General features: G+C 34.3%; 4 protein-coding genes across 5 annotated transcripts; 2 read left to right on the top strand and 2 right to left on the bottom strand.

The window, feature by feature from the left end:
• Positions 1–1,098: 1,098 nt before the first annotated feature.
• Positions 1,099–10,232, bottom strand: LOC105338633 (intraflagellar transport protein 80 homolog). The gene is made up of 19 exons (XM_066068400.1): positions 10,124–10,232; positions 9,590–9,818; positions 8,597–8,707; positions 8,283–8,351; positions 7,766–7,875; positions 7,530–7,619; positions 7,270–7,407; positions 6,809–6,933; positions 6,428–6,601; positions 5,988–6,062; positions 5,684–5,847; positions 5,447–5,511; positions 5,198–5,333; positions 4,742–4,889; positions 3,455–3,626; positions 2,841–2,930; positions 2,456–2,628; positions 2,105–2,228; positions 1,099–1,479 (listed from the first exon to the last, which is right to left on the bottom strand). Exons 1-19 carry the CDS (start codon positions 10,157–10,159, stop codon positions 1,318–1,320), a joined length of 2,391 nt encoding a protein of 796 aa, XP_065924472.1. The 5' UTR covers positions 10,160–10,232; the 3' UTR covers positions 1,099–1,317.
• A 17-nt stretch (positions 10,233–10,249) lies between these two features.
• Positions 10,250–15,998, top strand: LOC105338634 (uncharacterized protein CXorf58). 2 transcript variants are annotated; one of them, XM_011443837.4, is made up of 11 exons: positions 10,250–10,445; positions 10,715–11,014; positions 11,269–11,368; positions 11,468–11,562; positions 12,090–12,201; positions 13,174–13,305; positions 13,487–13,562; positions 14,149–14,302; positions 14,546–14,690; positions 14,848–14,868; positions 15,528–15,998. In XM_011443837.4, the coding sequence occupies exons 2-11, from the start codon at positions 10,740–10,742 to the stop codon at positions 15,732–15,734; spliced, it is 1,317 nt and encodes a 438-aa protein (XP_011442139.1). In that variant the 5' UTR covers positions 10,250–10,445; positions 10,715–10,739; the 3' UTR covers positions 15,735–15,998. The 2 variants fall into 2 exon arrangements, with proteins under 2 accessions (XP_011442139.1, XP_011442140.1); XM_011443838.4 differs by lacking the exon at positions 14,848–14,868 and having other exon boundaries at positions 10,252–10,445.
• Positions 15,999–18,758: 2,760 nt separating this feature from the next.
• On the top strand, positions 18,759–20,787 carry LOC105338695 (extracellular tyrosine-protein kinase PKDCC). Its single transcript, XM_066068625.1, has 2 exons — positions 18,759–19,070; positions 19,222–20,787. The coding sequence occupies exon 2, from the start codon at positions 19,291–19,293 to the stop codon at positions 20,383–20,385; it is 1,095 nt and encodes a 364-aa protein (XP_065924697.1). The 5' UTR covers positions 18,759–19,070; positions 19,222–19,290; the 3' UTR covers positions 20,386–20,787.
• A 22-nt stretch (positions 20,788–20,809) lies between these two features.
• Positions 20,810–22,131, bottom strand: LOC105338635 (hypothetical protein). Its single transcript, XM_011443839.4, has 2 exons — positions 21,985–22,131; positions 20,810–21,639 (listed from the first exon to the last, which is right to left on the bottom strand). Exons 1-2 carry the CDS (start codon positions 22,129–22,131, stop codon positions 20,941–20,943), a joined length of 846 nt encoding a protein of 281 aa, XP_011442141.2. The 3' UTR covers positions 20,810–20,940.
• Between the last annotated feature and the right edge of the window lie 56 nt (positions 22,132–22,187).

The raw sequence follows: 22,187 nt of genomic DNA, 5'->3' as shown, positions 1-22,187 counted from the left end.
TTTTTACCAATTATTTGACCCCCAGGACTAACAGAGAATTTTTGAAACCTTTTTACAAAACAACATGATACCCCAAATCAAACTCCAAGAGTTCAGTTTGCTGGTTTATAAGATGTAAGAGTAGTTTGAGAAAGTAAAACGTGACAGACGGACGGACGGACGGACAGACAGACACACAAGGGTAAAACAGTATACCCCCTCTCCTTCGGAGCGGGGGTATAAAAACCATACAAGACATTGTGTTTTAAATATCGTTTTGAATGTATGAGAAATAGTTTTGTCCAAATTAGGAAAAAAAATACATGCCGTAATACCCTCATCCATCACAGGTCACTTGACCGATAGGTCTACTGTGTTGTTGGCTCTCACAGTGGATTCAAGATGCCATGGAGGAAATACACTCCATATATCACATACTTTTTCAAGTTCATCCATGCACAGTAGAGTTTAAAAATGACAACATTTTCTGGTTTTAATGCAAAAAATAAATTTATTCATTTGCTACTAGTATTTAGATTTCTTTAAATTTAATGTAAATCCTCAAATCTATTAAAGTCAGGAATTTAAACTACCGTAATGCTTCTGTTAAAAGGAATATTTATCACGAGGGGTCCTCTATCGTGCCAGTTCCTACAGAAACTTGGACTTGCATGTATTTTAATCAAATTTTGTTTCAAAACATACTTCTTTCTAATCATTTTAGGGGGTGCATTTTCACTAATTCACAAAATTCAAGTAATGCTTTATTGGACGTCATTTTACGATGCCACTATTGCTATTTCTTTGACAATCTGACAATCAATTTCTTAATAATGATAAAGTTCATCAGTTCTAATTCAGGAATATACGAAACAACACATGAGCGCATGCACATTTATTTGTATTTTTATAACCAAAGTTGTCCGATCCAAGGTATGTGTCCCATGCATGTTTAACTTGCCCTACTTTATATAATTATAAACTGAAACATTATGTTTTCACAGCTTAGCATTGAACTGCCAATATAAAATCAGATCAGGAACTACATCAACACGTTTGTTTAATGCGTTTCCTTTGATTAAACAGTCCGAGAGCTGTAAGCATATATTTAACAAAATGTACCATTCATTCAATATTTATTACTTTCATTTTCCCTTCACACAAAGGAATAAAAACAAAGAGCTGTCTGGAATGGACGGAATAATAATGTAAAAGTCAGCACATCTGTGGTTCCATGATCCTCATAAAACAGTTGAACAACACTTAACCTGTTCAACCTTCAAATGTCCACATATAAATAAATCTATCACAGTCGTCTCTACTAGACCTTGCCCACACTCAGTGGCCAGAGATCTGTGACCGCCCCCTGGGTCTTTCTGACCTCTCTGGTCTATCGCCTGAGCTAGCCGCTGAGGGGGCGGGGGTTCTTTCTGGGCGTTCTCTCTCCTTTTGGTACTCCATTTCTATTTTAGCATCAATCTTCTCCCAGTCAATCTCAATCTATCAACAAACAAAACAAATGATTTATGATCTGTCACATTAATAAGATTAAACAATAACATCAGATACTGTTGAATAATTTATATTCGTGGGGGGCCAATTTTCGTGGATTATGACTTTTTTGCTCATTCGGGGGGATGTTATTTCGTGGATGCGTCGGTTACTGTTTCAGTAACAAAGATAACTCTTTCTAAAATTGTTTTCGTTGAGGATTGTAATTCGTGGGGGAGGGCTACCCAGGAATACCATGAAAGTTGAGCTACCACGAATTCTAATGATTCCACAGTACATTTGTAAAATACAATTTTACTGTTACTCATTCTTTTCATAATAATTGATAGTTACAATTATTGATTATCTAAAAAAACACATCATGTTTTGAATTTCTTTTAGACTAATCATAACACATTACTTATTTTAATGAATTGTCATTTGAATTTTGAATTTCTTGTAGATTAATCATGTAACGTCTTTGTAACAATTCATTTTGCAGCACAACTTTCTCTCTGATTGTTGCTGTGTTTGAAAAATGTTCATGAACATAGAGTTTTTAAATGATCAAGTCCTAAGATTTTTTTATGAGTACATTTCAATAAAAATCTAAGTAAAGGGCTTAGACACCTACCCCTTCACTGTACTGTAAGAACCGCTTGTTTTTCTCCTTTTTGTCAAACCTCTCAAGGTATCTCTGTCGGTATCCCAGTACTGTGTCCACATGGGTTTTGTGCTTTACTGCTAACTCCAACGCCCTGTGAATAAGCAAGTCATAGCATATATAGCCATTAGATTTACCTGTACCTACTATTTCTTACCTCAATACAAAACAGAACATAGCACCAAATGTCAAAATTGTGAGAGATAAACATGCATATGAATTTATTTATTTTTTTATCTCATTCAAAACTATTTCTATTTAAAAATGAGCATAAATGTAGAAAAATTCTTCAAGTAATCCAATCATATCTTTGTCTGTTACCTGTCCCAGTTGTAGAGTTGAATGTTGAGCATGATTGCCCTGAAGATGAGTCCAGCAGTCAGTAAGATGGACTCGGCATCCTGGGGGCTCCCACACAGGAGGGCCATCTCAGCATTTCGTGCCTCCTTCACTGGAATGTCCTTAATGTTGACTATAAACTGCACCTTCTCAGCCTGCAAGTAGGACATATATACTTATCATTTAATAAATAGATACATGTTTTATGATGTCAATTTACATGGGTAAGATTAGAAATAAAAGATTGTGTGAGTTCACAGAAATGTCCTTAATTCTTGATTTTGAATTTTAAGCATGCAAATGAGCCTTTTAAAGCTAGTACTTGGGTTAGATGAGCATATTTCACCAATCAAGAAGACTGACATACCTCTTTGATAGAAGCATAGGCTATTTCTGCTGTATTTAACTCCTTGGCATAGGCAGACATGGCAGCCAAACAACACCACAACACATCATCCTGTACAGTACACACAAAAGTTTAACATGTATATATATGGAAACATTTTAAAAATATATATATATGTATGTATGGTCAATGTTATGTTACAGTCAAAAGTGAAATTACTTCATTTTTAAACAAGAGATGTTTGTGAAACAGTCAAAGGGGCACAACTCTGTCGAAAATTGCTTGATTGTAACCAAAATCAAATTTAACCTATACATTATTGTGGTAAATCTGTATACCGAATTTCATTTCAATATGTGCAACCTCTACAAAGAAAATGAATGGAAACTGCAAATAAGCGGAATTATTTTTAGTCCAAGAGAATAACTCTGTCGAATATTGATCGATCGTACCCAAAATAGAACTTGACCTGGACATATTATTATATCGAATTTCATTTCAATACGTGCAACCTCTGCGAAGAAAATGAACGGAAACTATTGGTGGACCGACCCTTCTTCAAAGGGAGGCATAATTATGAAAAGATTATTATCTTTATAGAGCAAAATTTATTAAGAGAAAGAATACATGACTACCTTCACAAATCGACATAGCCGTACAGCATCATCCCAGCGAGAGCTTTGTACATAGCTGTGTAAGATGGCCGGGTATGGAGAGATTCCTGTGCCTACTAGCGAACCCTCTGCTCGACGAATGATGATGTGGTTTCCAATGAAGTTTAATAACTGTGGATTTTTACCAAATTCACTAAAAATATAAACATTAGTGCATAAACATAGGAGTTTTTTTTCTAACTTTTAAAAGAGAGGATTATCTACTGGTAAATTATATCTACAACAGTTACTATCTTATTACTAAAAGTTAACTCCCTTTATCTGTGAAACAGTTTAATTTGTCACTTAACCTATTGATACTAAATTTTTATTTGCTCTGTGTTACTGCGAATGAATGAGACAGTACAAGAAATAACCCAACATTGATCTCATAAAGATCAAGAGATAACATTTGATCTCTTGGGAGACATTTTTATATCATGATCATTTTCTTTCTCTCATGTGCTATGAGAAGCAATGGATTTGTTTATATTCATTTCACATGTAAAAAAAAATAAATTTTTTTTTAAAGGTACATGTATTAGCAATTTTCATAAATTATGAAATAAAAAATAACCATGCATTCTTATTTAAAACAAAGATTTAAACTATATCCTAAAAGACATGCAAAGCACTATATTGTATATAAAATATATTTTTAAAGACACAAAAATAATGTTCAAACTAAATTTGAATAATCAATCAGTGTCATCAACATACATGTACATACAATGTTATCAAATTACCTTTAGATACCGATCAATGAGTGAATCTAATGTATATCATTGACAGATATTTAGAAACTAAATGAACACTGTAGATATCACCTTTTCCAATGTGCTATATTTGTATTACAATAAAACAACCCACTAGGATTCCCAGAGTATAGAAGAATATTAAATCAGGATTGGAAGATACCATGTAACCTTGTGCAGCCTTTGGTGACTGAAAACTATGTACCATAGAACCAACAGAAAAGTGTACATATATAAGTTATTCATGTACCAGTATATGTAATGATATTGATACAAATCTATTCTATTTCCTAGTTTTCAAATGAGAGCAGCTAAACAACTAATAATATGTGATTAAATGAGCTAAAGAGAATTTATCTTACCTCTTACTGATGAAGAGCAGATTTAAATGTTAACATTTGGTTAGCATTGTAAGTTAAATACACACAAGTTTTATATTACACATTAACATGATGAAGAATTCAGAATACTTTCTATAATCATGATGAGATACAGATGCCGTTATAATTCATACCTTGCTTCCTTCTCAAACACAGTGCGGCTGGCTAGGTCTCTGTCCACGTAGATCGTGTTGGGGTAATACCACACAGTGAATTTCCCATCGGCTAGAGCAGCTAACATGTTGGCCGAGTCGTTCCAACACAGGGACTGTATCATGTTTCCTGTATAACAACAACTATTCTCACCTATCAAACAATTACACTCATAGATGGATGACTTCCGATGTCAAAACTCCCTGTCCAATCAAAATGTACATGTTCATAGGTTAAAACCTCACCCTTGTTTCAAACAATTCTGTGTATACCTGGTACATTTCCTTTTACTTACTGATTTTTGGAAGGGGGAGTTTCATTTTAAAAATATGTCAGTAAAATAATTATTATTGATACATAGCAAAAAAAAAAAATAATCGCAACCCGTCCACCATGATGTATGGTATTCTACAATGTTCATAAACAACAACCCCTACCTAACTTGTTGGACTTCCTCTCGGAGCCGAACACTCTGACAGAGGTCAGGTACAGGTCTCTGTTTTTGTCAATGATGGCCAGTCTCCTCTCTGTTGCCGGTCCACACTGGTCCAGAGCGATCTCCATCACCTCCAACTGTAAAACAACGACCAGTGATGAGACATATAGAGCATAGAGACAAATCTCACTGACCGTTTCTGAAGCTTAAAGGAAACACTATGACAGTGATGTGGTAATGTACAATGTACCTTGTGTGTAATAGGTTTTCCGTCTCCCAATGGTTTTCCATTTTGTGCATCAAAGACGTAAATTACTACAAAGAAAAACGATTGTCTTCTAAACAGTTCATAGGAACAGTATTTGCCTATTTAATAATCAATTTTTAATGAAAAAATTACTATGGAGCATTATTTTTCTTAAGCTTAAACTTTAAAAATAAGATACATTTCTCATGATATAATCTTTTATAAAGGGTGTGCTGGTACCTTTTTCGTCTGTTTTGTCTCTAATTGCTACTGTGTCATTACTCAGAGATACTGTTTGATAATTCAATATATCTGCCCTCATTCCTGGATATTTAGGAGAGCAGACCATCCGACCATCATAGGAGTAGATGTACACATTGGAGCTGTCCACCAGCATAAAGTGTCTAAAATAAAAGAACATATATGTTTTCTTTATTGTTAATATGCTGTAAGAAGAGCTTTCATCTTTGACTTAAGAAATGAGAAATGAAATAAAAACAACACACACTTATACATAATAAGTAAAAGTTTTATGGAAAATTACTTCTCTGCTTGAAGAATCAGTGATATGTTGCCCTCCTTCAAATCAAAAATCATAGGAGTATTCCAATTCTTTGTGCTGAAGTGAAAATAAAAAACTTTGGTAAGTACTGTATAGATTTAAAATCTTTTTTCTCATGCATGAACATTTTCTATTTTGATAAATTGTGATATATTATGTTAAAGGGTTTTTTTTTCTCAATTTCAAATATTTTTTGTTCATTTTTTAGGGTATCTTTTTTATGTAGCAAATATAATAAAACATGCATAATTATATCTAGAATTCTGAACTAAACCAAAAAAAAGTGAAATTACAAAATGTGACATGTACAAATAAAAATATTATTTACTTTGCTCTTGCAAATTTTAAAAACTGGGAAAAAACCCTCATATTTTGTTTTGTGTTTATTTACACAAACTTAATCAGTAAAGAATAAAACACACTTGTAAATGTAGCACTGCGACGCTGTGGCCACCACAAGATGATTGAAACACAGCGAGACTTTGATGACCCGGTCTCTGAAGTCTAGTTTCTCCAAAGCTTCATTCATCACATTTCTGACATGGATTTGTTTGCTGCTTACAACCACTGCCTCATAATTTTTCCATTCCAGTCTCCTACAATACACAAACAAAGATTAACCTGAAGCACTGAAATTGCACAACTGTATGACAAAAGTTCACACAATAACCGAATAATGGTTTTTTATGAGTATAACTTAAGTTACACATGTGCCAAGTAGCTACTGACATTGAAATATTATTTTTTCTTTATAGTAGCTTATAGTCACACATGTGCTGTAGTAGTTACTGCTTAGTACTTACTTTTCAATGACATTGGCTATCAGTACCTGTCCATTGCCACAAGCACCTGCTACCTGTGTTCCATCACTGGACCATGCCAATTTGAACAGGCTACCAGTGTTTGGTTTCTCCAGAGAGTATGACCACTACAACATTAAAATAATACACAGGTACTAAATCACAAATACTTATACAACTGTATCCAGTATTTAGACTTTCAAGATAACTGCAAAATGCTCTTTAGAAGAGCAATTCATTTCAGTTTGGCATAGTTTTAGATGGCACATATTAAAATTATGTTTATCAAACAATATCATATTTTACCAGAGCAATACATGTACTGCAACTATTTTAAAGCATTTTATAAAATTCTCACATTTCATCTCAATAACAACTCTTTCTAAATTTGAAAATGATAGCAATGAAACACTAAGCACAACTCTAGAATGATTGATAACAGTACCAATTGTTTGATTACTCACCCCTGCCTGATCACAGAGTCTAAGTGTGTTGAAGGAGCCGACAGCAAATAGTTCTCCATTGGGTGTCCAGGCTAATGAGGTGATTGGGTAGTCATGGGCAGCACTGCTGTACATAATGCGCCCGTATGTGTCCCAGACCTTAACAAAAGGACCAGTGTATGAACAGAGAAGATTGCAACTCTAAACCTAACAAAGCATATTTAATGAATAAGACTAAATCATATACTGTTCATGAAAAGTGGGACAGTTCAGTAACAAACCTTGTATCTACAATCTTCTCCTCCTGACAAAATGAGGTTGTTTACAGGGTTCCAGTCAACATTTAATATGACACCTTCATGGGCTTTCCACTGAGGAGAAAAAAAAACCTCAAGTGACCGACAATAACATATAAATGACTTTGTTTGGAAGTTATATATCCCACCTTTGAGATCAGGTACATAATGGATGATGATTTATGAAGTACACAGCTTTAGTTGTTAATTAAACAACTTACCATTGTGGGTTTAGCATTTGCCTGCAGTGACTTGATGACAAGTTGTCTCCCATTGGTAAATAGAACTTGATCCGAGTCTGGTCCCCATGCAACACCATACACTGTGTTACCTGCAGTCAAATAGATATACATAATTTAGCAACCTCCTCACTTGTTACACCAGCTCTCAGACACTGAATACTGTGATTAGTTACTACTTTCTGTTCTGTGTTAGAGTAGCTCACAGCTCTCAGACACTGAATACTGTAATCAGTTACTACTTACTGTTCTGTGTTAGAGTAGCTTGCAACTCTCAGACACTTAATACTATGATCAGTTAACTACTTACTGTTCTGTGTTAGAGAAGCTCACAGCTCTCAGACATTGAATACTGTGATTAGTTACAACTTACTGTTCTGTGTTAGATTAGCTCACAGCTCTCAGACATTGAATACTGTGATCAGTTACTACTTACTGTTCTGTGTTAGAGTAGCTCACAGCTCTCAGACACTGAATACTGTGATCAGTAACTACTTACTGTTCTGTGTTAGAGTAGACCTCAACATGCCACTTCTAGACCAGATTTTTACTTGTCCATCTTCACCCGCTACAATGGTAAATACAAGTGGTTACACATATTCAAAATGTTATTAAATTTATACAACAGTTACTTATAAGCTAATCATTATCAATAACCTGCAGTAAATCACATCTATACTTGTTGGTATATGTTCATCATTGAAAATAAGAACCCAATTAACAATTCAATCATAAAGTAAATTTTGTAAAACATTTTTTTGTAAAGTGGCAGTGACTGTAGTTATAAAGGATTTTATCTTCATTATGACATACCTGTAACCAGGGCAGTTCCATCCCAACTCCAACGGCCAGACAAAACAGCTCCTTTATGAGCATCAATGCTTTTCTCTACTCTTCCAGATCTGCTGATCAAATGGAACTTTCCTACAAAGATATAGTGAATCGAAACTATTTGTAGGTCAATGAACATCAAAAACATTTGCAAACAACGACATGCAATTACCATTATCAAACAAGTATCAGGATATAATAGAAAAGTACTTATAACTGTCAAAGTTTTGATCTTTTTGGGAGTTGATTTTAAATCAACTCTCCTATGCAGTTACTCAGGCAAACCGAAAGTGAAACAGTGTTTGCACCTAAGCACAAACTAACACCGCTGATAACATTTAGTCCTTGAAAATAATCGATAAATTCGATGTAATATATTCTAAAACATTGTTTTTCAAGGACACTTATTTAAAGATGCCTTGTAAATAGTCAAATTTTAAATGGTACGAACAATTTAGATATTTTTGTAGTTGTACATTGTTTGTATTCCTACGCCAGAGTTCAACATATCCGTAAATCTCCGACAAGCAGAGAGCCTCTCTTGCTTATCGTAGATTAACGGAGACAGACGAGACTAGAGTTCAATAGAGCTTCGATCCATACTATTTCTTTGAAATGTCGATTACTGATACGTAGTTTGATGGAATTAATTATTTGAATATTACACAACATGATTCATATGGGGTTTTCGCGAAATTCTTGTCGGAGAATAATTCATTTTTTTTTAAATGTGCATAATTCAAATATATACTACTTGCCATGCAAAATAATATATCGTTGATTCTAAAATATATAATAAACGATAAAATCAACTCCCGTCAGTTCTTCAGTACTTTGATTCTATAGAGTGGGCAACAAAAACATCAACAGTTAGTATACATTTCTATAGATCCATGCACAATTAATATATTAATCAAAGTTTCTGTCAAATCTTGAAAAAGGTTAATAACCCAACAGAAATTTTATTAGAATTACCATCAGTAGAAGTGAGCACAAACAGGTCTGATCCCTTTTTGCCGGCCCCTCCCCCTGCCGCTGATTTCGGGAACCAGTGCATATCTGTAGGGAACACATCTTCTGGCAGTTTGACTAATGTTGTTGTTTCATTTGAATTCAGATTCCACTTCAAAACAAGGTGGTCGTCTGCTCCAGAGTAACATTCATCTGGTGTTGTCCATCCAACACAACTAACAAGTTCTGAATGTGCTATGGTGTTAAGGAATGCAGCGTTAAAATGAAATAGGTCTTAAATTTCAACATAAACATCTACTTTATATACATGAGACATAAACAAGCAGTAACATATTATGTTAAGTCCTCAGAGTTTTGTAATTTTACAGACTCTATACAAAATCCCCAAAATAACACACATGATATTACAAGCAAAATCCACTAAAAAACTTCACCACTTTTTAACACCATGTCATGTTTTTTTCATCAGATCAAAGTTATTATACAATTATAAATACATTTCTACATTAAACTATAGTTGTTGGAAAAAAGGATATGCTTTGCTTCTTTCTGTAACGAAGTTTTCAATCTCATTTTCCGGCAGCATAAAATCCTCACACTAGTTACAGAACATCAAAACATTCGCCGTCTGGAATTTTGTATCTACGCATGCGCACTATCTGAAAATATTGTATTATGGGACAGGTTTCTACGGAAGCTCTCGCAAATGTTTATAATAGAAACGCTAAAATTTCAGTAATCAATCATGTCATTGCTTAAATCTTTGCTAATTTGAATGGGGAATACCACAACATGAAGTTTTATATCGATACCTAGAACTTTTGCCTATATGGTTATGGTAAAGAACATCGAAATTGTGGTAAGCAACAATCCCGAATTTCCTCGATTGATTATGTTCACGCAGTTGTGTTATTCAAATGTGCACACGTGAAATAAAATGTACTGATTTCTTGCTTCTAGAAAGTCAGTAATCTGTACGAAACCAGTAATTGTTGATTGTCATTCATGTTTGAATGGGAGTGATATTTGTACAAAATGCATCAATATCAACAGTCATTATTATTTGATGCCTCATAAACATATGATTGCATAAAAAAGTAAATGCAAAACAATTTTTCTCTATTGAAGAAATAAAAGAAACATTGCTTCAAAGATGTCTGAATCGGGGAGTGAAACAAAGAGTCCAGATGCCAAGAGCATGACCAGCAGGACTTCCATAAATGTAAAAATCCCGTCCGCAGCAAGTAAAAGAGGTGGAACCCCCTCCAAAAGCCCTGGACTGGATGTTCCTGGACAGGATGATGTTGGAAATAGAGCACTTACAACAACGCCTATTAGTTCAAAGGATTATCAAGCTGGAAGCCGCTCAAATCTGAATCAAAGCACTTTAAGCAAAGGTCTTCGCCAGCCTCAGAAATCAGAAATGGAGTAAGACTATCTTTTCATGAATTCTGTAAAGATCCACAAACATTGAATGAACTGAGTAAAATATGTTGGGTTATTTTACATTTCTACAGAGGGTGTCAGAACTTTTTTTATGTTTTTATTTTTTAAAGTATTCAAGCTCACACAATAATATTAATCCTCTTGTCTCACACTAAAGTATATTTTTAACTTTTGCTCAGCTTAACTTTGTGTAAACAGTATGTTTTATCTATCATGCTTTAAACAATTTTGAACAGACTGATAAGGCAAGCTGCTGCTACCATAATAGAGAGACAGTGGATCGCTTACAGAGACAAACAAATGTTCCGATTGTTGAAACATGCTGTATGTGCAGCAGTGAGTATAGTTATATACATATTCAAAACTTTTCTGGTATATGTGCACATAAGGGTTTTGATGTATATATTCTTTAAATATAAAAATTGTCAATTTTAGGAAAATTCTTTATCAAAAGAGATCTTGAGGAAAGTTTGTCCCAAGGAGGCTGAACTTCTTGATGACAAAGTTCAACAAGTCAGAGTTAGATTCAGGTAAATGACACACTTCATTGTCTTAATGACTCACGCCACTGTCTTGATGGTACATGTATTTCAGCTCTGTTATTTCAGTGTACCTCAGAAAAAATGTTTGTTTAGTCAAACATTAAGGCTTATCTTGGAGTAATCTCTGGTACATTTTTGTGAAAAAATTGTCTTAAGGGGTTAATTTCTTTATAAAAAATTAAAGACTATTGAATTCTTGTATTGAAGAGGAATTTGTTATTGCATTATATGCTCCTGTCTAATGAATTATACAGTTGAGTTATTTTAGATACTACATGTATGATATGTTATTTAAGTGTTTGGATGAACACTTCATGTATAATTATTTTATATTTTCACAAATATATTTTCTTTCATAAAAGTTGTGATTTTGCTTCAATTTGAGGAAAAAAGTTTATTGAAACTTGCTGTTTAAAATTTTTATTGATCATTTGTTTTCAAATGTTTGTACATGTAGTAGTCAATTTCCTTGTTGACTAATTCTAACAATACTTTTCCCATATTCCCATATACAGATTTGGTGGACAAGAATTTCCTCCCATGATTTTCTTCAAGATATTTATTCACACAGAAGGAAAAGGTGTGAAATACCTAAGTGGAAAACGAGTGATCAAACCAGCCTCTGAGGTATGCATGACAGCTCTCTCTCTCTCTCTCTCTCTCTCTCTCTCTCTGTTGTGAAGTACATGTGTATAGATTGGCTGTTCGTTCGCTCTAAAACGCGTTCGCCCTTGACGCCGTTCGCTCTAGTTTTCGTTCGCCCTAGGTCCGTTCGCCTTAATTTTATATAGGATTAATTAATTTATATATTTTTGTGTATTCTGGTCAATTTAAACATTTTGAAAGATACATATATAATTAATAAAAACAATACCGCCCTTTCTACTTCCACATAATAATCACCATGGTTGACAGTACATGTAGTTTGATACAGTTACATGTTCCATTTCCGTATACATCTCATTTACAGATCAAAGAATTGTGTTATATGTAAATTCTTTAAAGATAGCTAGGCCTATAGAATAGGTGATAATCATCTGCTAATACGAATAATGAATAAAAGTTAACAAGTTTTAAGCTAAAAGTAAATGAAATAACTTATAATATGGTTTATTTATAAACAAGGAGCGAACGAGGTTTAAGGCGAACGATTATTTGGGCGAACGATAATTAGAGCGAAGGGACCCAGAGCGAACGGACTAAGGCGAACATGTGGATGGGGCGAACGCACCCGATACCATGTGTATATAGGTATTTACTACACCAACATAAATATTGATTTTCACTTGCACAATGCTCTTTGATTATGTGAAACATGCTTCATCATATCATTTTTTACATTTATATTATTTATTGTAAAATTAATTGCGTAAAAATTAAAAAAAAAAATTATTACCAAAGCATGTTGATCTGACCACATCAAACTTAATTGTAGTGTTTGTTATTATGTATCAGATGGAGTGAATTAACTTTTAGAAATTTTAGCAAATCTCCTTTTGTTAAAAGCATTTTTATATGCAATCATTGTGGTATATATCATCCAATGGATTATTGAAATTTTAATAAATCATTATAATGTATAACAAATTCCTATGGCAGGCCTCTGAAGACTCTTTGAGACACATGGGGAACAGGAGATTCTATGATCAGATGCTACAGGACGCCATGTATAACCAACAGTACAGAGTCACCGATGAAATTGATGTCACTACACTAAAGGATTACATGCAGGTATAAACACCTTTCAAGGGAAACAACTTCTTAAATCCATTCTTAACACATTTAAAGAAAAACTTAAAAAATGCAAAGTTTATTCCAAAGTTGTAAATAACTCAAACGACCTTTAATTCTACACAAGTGTAAGGATATCATGTAGGCCTTAACATTGATAAAGTGAATGCTTCTATTTCAGTATCTTGCTAATGTGGATGAAGCTCCAGCATCACTGGGAGGCAAAGAAAACTACTGGAGAAAACTCACATTAGACAGTATGTTAAGTTCACTAAAAGTCCATGAGCAATATCTTAAAATAATAAAATGGAAAAACTCTAATCAAAAGGTTAAATTTACCATTAATCATAATCACATTCCATGGACATTTATTTTTTTTTGGGGGGGGGGGGGGTAATAATAAAATGGAAAAACTCTAATCAAAAGGTTAAATTTACCATTAATCATAATCACATTCCATGGACATTTTTTTTTTGGGGGGGGGGGGGGTTATATTAGAATCACTGGCCATGTCAGTCTATTTGAATTTTGCACCTCATCAAAAAACTTTTATGATTAAACTATAAGCAGAACCTATACAGTTGACATAAAGGTTCTTTGAGGTCATTGACCAAGGTCAAGTTCACATAAATATAGCAATTCTAATTCTTCGAAAAAGACATGGCAGGTGTATAAGACTAAAAGTCCTTGTTTCTTGTTAAACAGTTTTTATTTTACAATCTAATTTAGCTATCAACTTTAATTGAAAAAAATACCAGTATTTTAAATAGCAACACAATAAACTAAGTTGCATTGTAAATAGCAGAAAGTTTTCAAAAACAATGAATTTTTTTTTATTCAAAGTTCTCTCAAGGCGGACCATATTCTATGATGTGATTGACTACTTGTACAATCAGAGAATCACCCCCAGGCTACGGCAGGAAATTCCTATCTTGGTTCAAAGGCCTGTGTCACAAGAGATCAAAGTTCAACATATACGGGCCATTTCTACTCTCCGGTAGGTTATGGTTTCAGTGAAAAGTATCAACTTTAAGTATTACTGAACAGCTGGCAATTTTTTTTACTCTAATAATAATTGCATATTAAATGATACAGTAATTTAAACAACAAAAAATTTTGAATAAAATTTCTTATCAAAAGTTCATGTTCTATTAATATTTGTATTTTTATGCATGCACCTTAAAAATCAAACTTACATGTTTAATGATACGGCCTGATGTAATTGCTTATATAAAAACAGGTCAGAGTCCATACCTGTAGGAGCCCCTTTAACCACACCCAAATCCAAAATGTCTGGCTATGGAAGTCATCCCATCTCAAGTCGGCGGTCCCGGCAGGCTAAAGCTCGAGCCTCCAAACTCAGGAAGATGTACGGTCTAGATCGAGTAAGTCTTATCATTCTCTGTTTTTCTAACACGTGATCGGAAGTTTGGTATTGCAACTCAATTTATCACATTGTATCACTGGTTATGAAAAATATCTCTGTAACAATTATCGATAAAAGACCATGTAACAAAGAGGACTTGATTGCCTTTCTTCTAGAGTTCAACTGAAACGAGTTCGGTAAGAATGTAGAGATGTGTATCCTGCAATGTTACTGCTTGTATATAATGTTTTATGTATTATTTATTGATGGACAATAGCTGATAAGTTGATTATTATTATTTCATGCATTCTTTTTTATCTTTATTTATATGACATGCATTTATTAGCAATCCTTGCGGTCCAATTAGTTTTCATGCTTCTTTGATCGTGATCTCCATATCATTTTTGTTATTTTGTATAGAATATTATTTGTACCATGATATTTTATTTGCAAACTACCGGTATTTTCTTGATAGAAAGGAGTGATTTTTTTTTCAGTTTGCATAGAAGATCTATTGACATATCAAATATTTCTGATAAAAGTTTCCTGCTAATCTAATGAAATTAAACACACATCTAAATGCATTTGTACATGTACAATGTAAATATGTACATGTATATTCATTCAGAAATAGTTTTCCTCTAAATGACAGCCCCATAAAAAAATAATGACTATTTAGATAAATTTTATTATTTGCTATATTCCTGCCCATGCAATATCCTATGCTATGTTTTAAAACTCCTATCAATTTCTTTGCTGTGCTTTATTTTGTTGTTGTTCAGTTTCATCTTTCTCATTTGAGAATAAAAAAAACAGGTCTACAGGGTTGTAACTGTCAAGCAATGTTTCCTTTCAGGAGGGGAGTAAACTCTTGGACTCGCGTGAGCCGACAGCAGTGTCCGAGGAGCCAGATGATTACTTTGATAAGTACGGGATCACGGGAGAGGATGGAGAGGAGGGGGAGGAATGGGAGAGGGAGGCCAGCAAACTGTACGAGTGGACCCAGGAACTCTCCTTCAACGATGACCTGATAGCCACACCCAGACTACCCATACAGATCTAGGGCAGGTCAAGGGTCAAAGGTTATGATGGGCAGATGTGAAACACTAATATAGCACATAATTGGAAAAGCTGAATGTTTTTTTAATGGACCAAACACTTGCTTCCAGTGTTTTTGCATTTAGATATTTGTTAATGAAATATATACTACACGGAATCATATATGTGTACACTAAACCATTTGTATGCATGTATATGTTTTTTACTGGATTTATTTTACCATTTTATGTTTTTCTTGTTTATAATAAAATACAGAAGAAAAAGCGATTATGATGGGTTTTTTTAATAACAGAAAAAGTTGTACAGTAAAACATGGTTATAGCGAATACCCTTATAATGAATTGATGCTAACAGTGAAGTGATTTTCATTCCCCGTGACTTTATTTTATGATGTAAACTTTAAGAATATAATGAATTACGCTTATAACAAAGTAAAATCAATCATCCTTGGCACTTTGTTATAAGTATGTTATACTGTATAGTATTTTTATCTTCCTTACCATCCCTCCTTAACCTTTTACCAACTATACACATAACAACTTTCCTCCTGCAGAAAGCCCAAGTTTATTAATATTCTTCACTGAACCAAAAAAAATTTATGTGAGATTGAGATACAGTGGAATTATACCTTTTTTTTCATGTGACATTGTGGCATAATCAATGAAGGTAACTGGATAGGGTGACCCTATTCAATTCAAATCGCTGCCGTTTATACATTCTACTATTTACCCTATTTTCTATAATACTGGTGTTTTACTATGATAGATACTATAATCATATAGAAATACTTAAACAATAAAATGCTTTCTTTGGTGATTTAATGCGGGATATGAAGGTTATCGCGTTATTCATTTTTTTCTGCAATGATTGCTACTTTTATAACCCACATGAATCATTAAAGAAAGCATTCTATTTACATTCTTAGATTTCTCTAAACAAATTAATAAATTGATTGTAAAATCAAGTGAAATTAACTAACGTTAATACATCAGTACTATACGTTATGGAACAAAGTATTGCTTGGTCGATTGAAACTTTTGATGACATTTATTTCTGTTTCTCTCAAATGTTTCAGCTAAGCGCATACAATAGCTGGTCCATGTTGACATTTCAATCTGTGCATTGTGAAACAAACAAGCCAAAAATAAATAAAACAATAAATAAATGCATTAATAAAATAAAACAACCATTACACCAACTAGTAAAAGTGTGACGATTCATTTATGATGAAGATTTAAGATCTAACTTCATTCAAATAAGTTTGAAATAACTTAAGTTTTCTTGTCCTTTTTATCGATTTTGATAGTTTAAATGCCAGGAAACCGTCAGAACCGGTGCCATTACGAAAACTTGAAATCCAGCGCCTCTAATTGGAAGCGGCATTCTAGGCTCGATTTTAAATAAATGTATATTTAAACTCAATAATTCACTGCACATTTTGATAATCACACTGATAAACAATAGGTTTTTTTTGCATGTAAAATATCAAAATCGTAAAAGAAAGCCAGGACATCGTCAGGTATTTCGTACCAATATTAATACAATATAGATCGTTCTTAAACTTGGATTTGAGTTCAATCAACTTGAAAAATAACGAAATTTAAATGATTTACTAGTGCTGAAAGTTTTTGAAGTTAACAGTATTAAAATTGACCTTATTTTTCGTAAGAATTAATATTTTTTTACAATCTGATATACCCAGTTCTCCGTTGTACTTTTTGTATTTAATGATTTGATAAAATCGTCTGGTATTCATAACGGGTAACATGTATATTGTTAATTTGTTATAATTTCTATAACAAATTCATTATAGGCGGAAAGAATAAATTTGTTATACGCGGAAATTATATCTAGCGAATTTCGGATAAAGAAAAACCCAAGGACTTTCCATAATCAAGTTTTACTGTATTGCATTGCGGTATGTCTTTTAATAGTGCATCTTTGTTTAAAGTACATAGTTTTATTTCTGATAATAGCAATACAAGAAGAAAGATGTCATATAATGTTTGCATTGAATGACTGGTAATCAAATATCAAATGTCTATTTTCTTCCGGCGTGACCAATTCTGTATCACTGCATGTAACATGCCTTCAATAAAGTTTTCTCAGTTGGTAATGCAACCTGGAGAACAATATAGCGTGAATTAAAGGAATGCTCCCTCTGCAGTATGTAATTACAGTCAACCCTGGCTGTTTCCCTATGGTGAAGTGCCGTATATATACACATGTAACTAGTAAATGGTATGAATGTCATACATCAAACAGCCTAGCTGTGGCTTAACCTTATCATACAGCTTAGCGTGCGGAAACCTGTAGCGGCTTTTCCAATAACGATTACAAGAAAAGATTTTGTTCTTGTATTTTATGGTTTACAGCCTGGTAAAGAAAGCTAATAAAAAGTTTTTATAACAATGTACAACACTACATGTACGTACAATTCTATGTACAATTCTCAATGTCCTCTCAGCAACATGAAGAGACGGAAACAAGGACAAATGAAGTTAAACTACAAATACTTACACTGTAAAGTATCATGATAAAGTTTTCATAATGCATAATATTTTATTTGATTTCTTTACCGTTAATTCGATACAAACCAATTCATTTTTTTACAATCCTTACACTCCACATCGCCCGATTGTATAGAGGGTTTGAGCTATATCAGACTCATGAGATTTATAAAGAGCAAATGAGCAATTGGTTGATCTTTTTTTTCTTCGGTACTGAAATCAAATTACAAATAATTCAAGATTTCCAAATAAGACTTCGGGATATTAGTTCAGTGTTGGTCTATATAGTTCAGGCAACGGGCGCCAGAATGGTGTTCTGTGATCTCGCATATCCTGACAAGAAATTGAATAATGAACACGTATCCCAAAAGTTGACAATGTTATAAAATAATGATATCCCCGTAAAAGCCAATAAAGCTCTTTAACCCGTGGACTCCGCTACATCTATCAGCGTTTCCCAATACTAAATCTCGGGAGTATGACTATGGTATTATTATGCATAATTTAGATAGACAATATTAATAATTTGGTAAATACAAAAAAGAAGAAATATTTGGAAAATTAATGCCGATCGATCCGCCTATTTTGGTGGACACCTCTTCCACAGCGCTGCGTGGCTGTCGCCTATAGTGAGGGGATCATAATTGCATTAAGTATCGCTCGCGACTTTCTTTCTTGAAGTTAATCAACGAGAGCATCGAAACATTGATATCCACAGTCAGACAAATGGCCCGATGTTTGTCACAGGGGGAATCTAGGACATTTGATTGCATTTGGAGATCTTGATAAAATACCGCGCCAATTCGCAGATCCTCGTTTGTTGGTGCTTGGTAAATATCCTAACAGTTTTCATTTCTTCTTGTTGTTTCCTACATCTGCGACAAAAACGTTGTTTTTAAAAGTATTTCACCATTTAGTGTTGGATTGAAGCTCTTTTGAATTGTTATATTTATATATATATATATATATCTGGAACTTCAGAGTTTATGACAAAGAATGTGAGTATAAAACTTTGCTGTTTCACTCCGGATTTTTTAAAATGCACGCGCAATGACGAGGAGAAGTATATTACACTGTACAATGTTAGTTATACCCTTTATGTTATATATGTACTTTGCCATTATATTTGACCTTATTACAAATGTTCCGGATCACGAAGAAAATGGTATCACCGGAGATAGTTTTCCCACTTTGAAAGCAAATTTTTCTAACTTTAAAAGAGCTGGTTCTGTTGACTTTCTTGAAAATAATTCAACCACATATTGTGAGGAATATGAATCTAAATGCCAAAACAACATTAAATTCAACTGTCAAAATATCAAACATATCAAACTGTTGGAAAAGATTGGACATGGAGTTACGAAACAAGCGTTTCTTGGACTTTACAAAGGCGAGGAAGTGGTGGTTAAAATGGTGACGCGACACCAGAAAGAGGCTCGGGAGTGTTTGAATGAGTTACTCGGTAGTGATTCGTCTGATGTAGTAAAACGCTCAAAGTGTTTTGTGTTTCCAACGATGAAACTAATGAAGGAAATTCTAATGCTACACCAGCTTAAACACGAAGGTTTCTTACGACTGTTAGGATTCTGTGCTCGTAGCGAGGAATCCGACAGTACGGACTTGTCAGAACATGGCGTGATCGCGGTCTACGAGAGGGGCACCATTCTCTCAGTGGGAAAATTAAAAAGCCTTTCGACGGAGAATAAAGTTCGCCAGTCTCTTCATCTCGTTTCATTTTTTCAATATTTAGCCACCTCCCCTCTCGGGTCACTGAGAGTGAGAGACTTTAAAATGGAACATTTCTTGATGGTAAACAGTACAATAAAGATGATTGACTTAGATGACGTAGATAATATAGAACCCTCCTGTGATGCGTACTCTATCGAGAGCAACACACAGAAACCCCCCTGCTCCTACAACTTGAAGTGCGAAATGGGACTGTGTACCGGGCATAATGCAAAGCGAAATATAGAAAAAGCAAACGAATTATTCTTCACGAATCTATTAACACCCGATGCCTTTCCTGGCGAGTGTTTTAAAATGTTACAACACATTCATCACAGTCTGAGAGAATTGTCAGTGAATTATGGCGATTTACAGAGATCGTTGAAGGAGCTATTGGACTCTGTCATTTATCTGCATTAACGCTTGCTTCAGAAAGCCGCTTTTATGGGGTTTACTCCATTATTTATTCCATGTATAGCCCTGTTGGTTAGGGTTCATTTTTTGTAGGCTTTTAAAAGCAGATCCACGATCGGCACGCATGCAGCGTCTACATGTACATCTGAAATTAAAACTGTTTTAATGATTTCAGCATCAGGAATATGTTGAACAACTTTTTTCTATTACAATTTATTTGTTATGATATTTTTGAAAAGAAATGCATGATTGAAAACATTTTGTAGAATGTGACACTAAGTACTAAGTTATATTTAGCACAACCCTTTAAAAAATTAATCTTTCTTCTTTTAAATGTACCTTGATAAATTGTATAATTAACACGATGAACATAAAATCTTACATAAGTATTTGCGATGAATTTTTTTTAAAACTTTAAATATGATGTTTAAAATGTGATGCATGTACATGCAATGAAAATATATTTATAAATTGGATACAATGCATATGTGTTGATCGGAGGAACAACTGCTGTACACGACTACATCATAAATACATGTATATTCAAGGCTTTCTTAATCATCAATCTCTTTCGTTCGTTCGCCATTCAATGTCGTGTTCATTGACTTTGACAGAATTCCACGGAACTCCGTGCAAATAGTCCAGCCTATTGCGCACAATGACGCCAGAGGGCGCCGATTTCAGAAGCTGTCCCGCCTCGTGGTGGATGGACTGGAGTCGTCTGCTGATGTCGTAGATGGCCTGTTGGTTTTTGTTCAGATGGCGCTGTTCGTTGACGTTCTTCTCCAGGATGTCCTTGATCGCCTGCTCTTCCTGTTTGAGGATGGACAGTGTACTCCCAATCTGTAGCCGCCTCTCCTCAAACACGCGGTGAAGATTCTGAACCTGTCCCGGAACCTCCGCTATTTTCGTAGGTTGAGGGAGTGTATGAAACAGGTCGTTCTCTTTTTTGTTTCTTTGTGGTTCAGGGGGTGTTTTTGGTCGTTTTGGTTTGGTTTCTTCTTTAATGACGGTTTTCTTAACTGGTTGTAAGATTGGTTCGGGAGTAGGGGGACCGCATACCCTGATGATGTAATCACTAAGTGTCCTCTCGTCTGTGAGAATGTATTTACTGAGTATCCGAAGGTCGGTACACAATATCTTGTCTGCGATCCAACCATCTAATGAATCTTTGAGAATGTGCAGAAACTTGGCCAAAGTTCGAATTCCACGGCGACGAAGAATGTCAATTACAAGAGTGACTTGGACATCTGAGGAAACCTATTGGGGACAATCACGAAATATCTTCTCATTATCACTGATAGCTGGCCTTTTTGCATGCTAAGATAGATTATCAATGGCAATATTTATCGAGCATTGGGACAAATCGTTGCCCAACCCCGCAATAACTTTATGAAAAACGATAATTGGAAATCATCGATTTAGGAATATTTTTGTTAGCACGCATTACACCTTAAATCGCCAATGGTCATGAAGTATATTTCCTTACAAAACTTTGGTTCATTATACAGTTATATATTCAAATTTTGATTTAAATTAATGAACATTTTAATTCTGTAGTACATGTACTTGATTAAATTTTAAATAAACCCTTTGTTAATGTACCTTGTTTAGCCTCTCTTTGGTGCTGTTCGTAATGACGAACCTTTGTCGGAGCTTGTCGACGACGTCCGGCGAGAGAACAAGATGGCGCCGGAGAAATCCCTCGTGTTTGTCCAGAACAGCGTGAATGATACGGTTTTCCAGAGACATGGTTTCACACTCTGGACCCAGAGGCTGCCAGCTCGCGCGGAATCTCCCGATTATGA

The sequence above is a fragment of the Magallana gigas genome, chromosome 8 (genome assembly GCF_963853765.1).
Source record: "Magallana gigas chromosome 8, xbMagGiga1.1, whole genome shotgun sequence".
Classification (NCBI taxonomy): domain Eukaryota; kingdom Metazoa; phylum Mollusca; class Bivalvia; order Ostreida; family Ostreidae; genus Magallana; species Magallana gigas.
Note: the sequence above shows the minus strand (reverse complement) of the source record. Positions and strands in the feature narration are given on the sequence as shown.

Bases quoted from the DNA above. Each gene is read 5' to 3' on its own strand.
- LOC105338635 (XM_011443839.4), bottom strand. From the start codon at position 22,131: ATGTCTCTGGAAAACCGTATCATTCACGCTGTTCTGGACAAACACGAG. The intron at 21,640-21,984 runs GTACATTAACAA...TGTCCCCAATAG, and splicing joins CCAAAGAGAGGCTAAACAAG to GTTTCCTCAGATGTCCAAGT.
- LOC105338695 (XM_066068625.1), top strand. From the start codon at position 19,291: ATGACGAGGAGAAGTATATTACACTGTACAATGTTAGTTATACCCTTT.
- LOC105338634 (XM_011443837.4), top strand. From the start codon at position 10,740: ATGTCTGAATCGGGGAGTGAAACAAAGAGTCCAGATGCCAAGAGCATG. The intron at 11,015-11,268 runs GTAAGACTATCT...AATTTTGAACAG, and splicing joins CCTCAGAAATCAGAAATGGA to ACTGATAAGGCAAGCTGCTG. The intron at 14,869-15,527 runs GTAAGAATGTAG...GTTTCCTTTCAG, and splicing joins GTTCAACTGAAACGAGTTCG to GAGGGGAGTAAACTCTTGGA.
- LOC105338633 (XM_066068400.1), bottom strand. From the start codon at position 10,159: ATGAGATTGAAAACTTCGTTACAGAAAGAAGCAAAG. The intron at 5,512-5,683 runs GTACCAGCACAC...TTTTCTTTGTAG, and splicing joins AGACAAAACAGACGAAAAAG to TAATTTACGTCTTTGATGCA. The intron at 5,334-5,446 runs GTACATTGTACA...GTTGTTTTACAG, and splicing joins GAAAACCTATTACACACAAG to TTGGAGGTGATGGAGATCGC.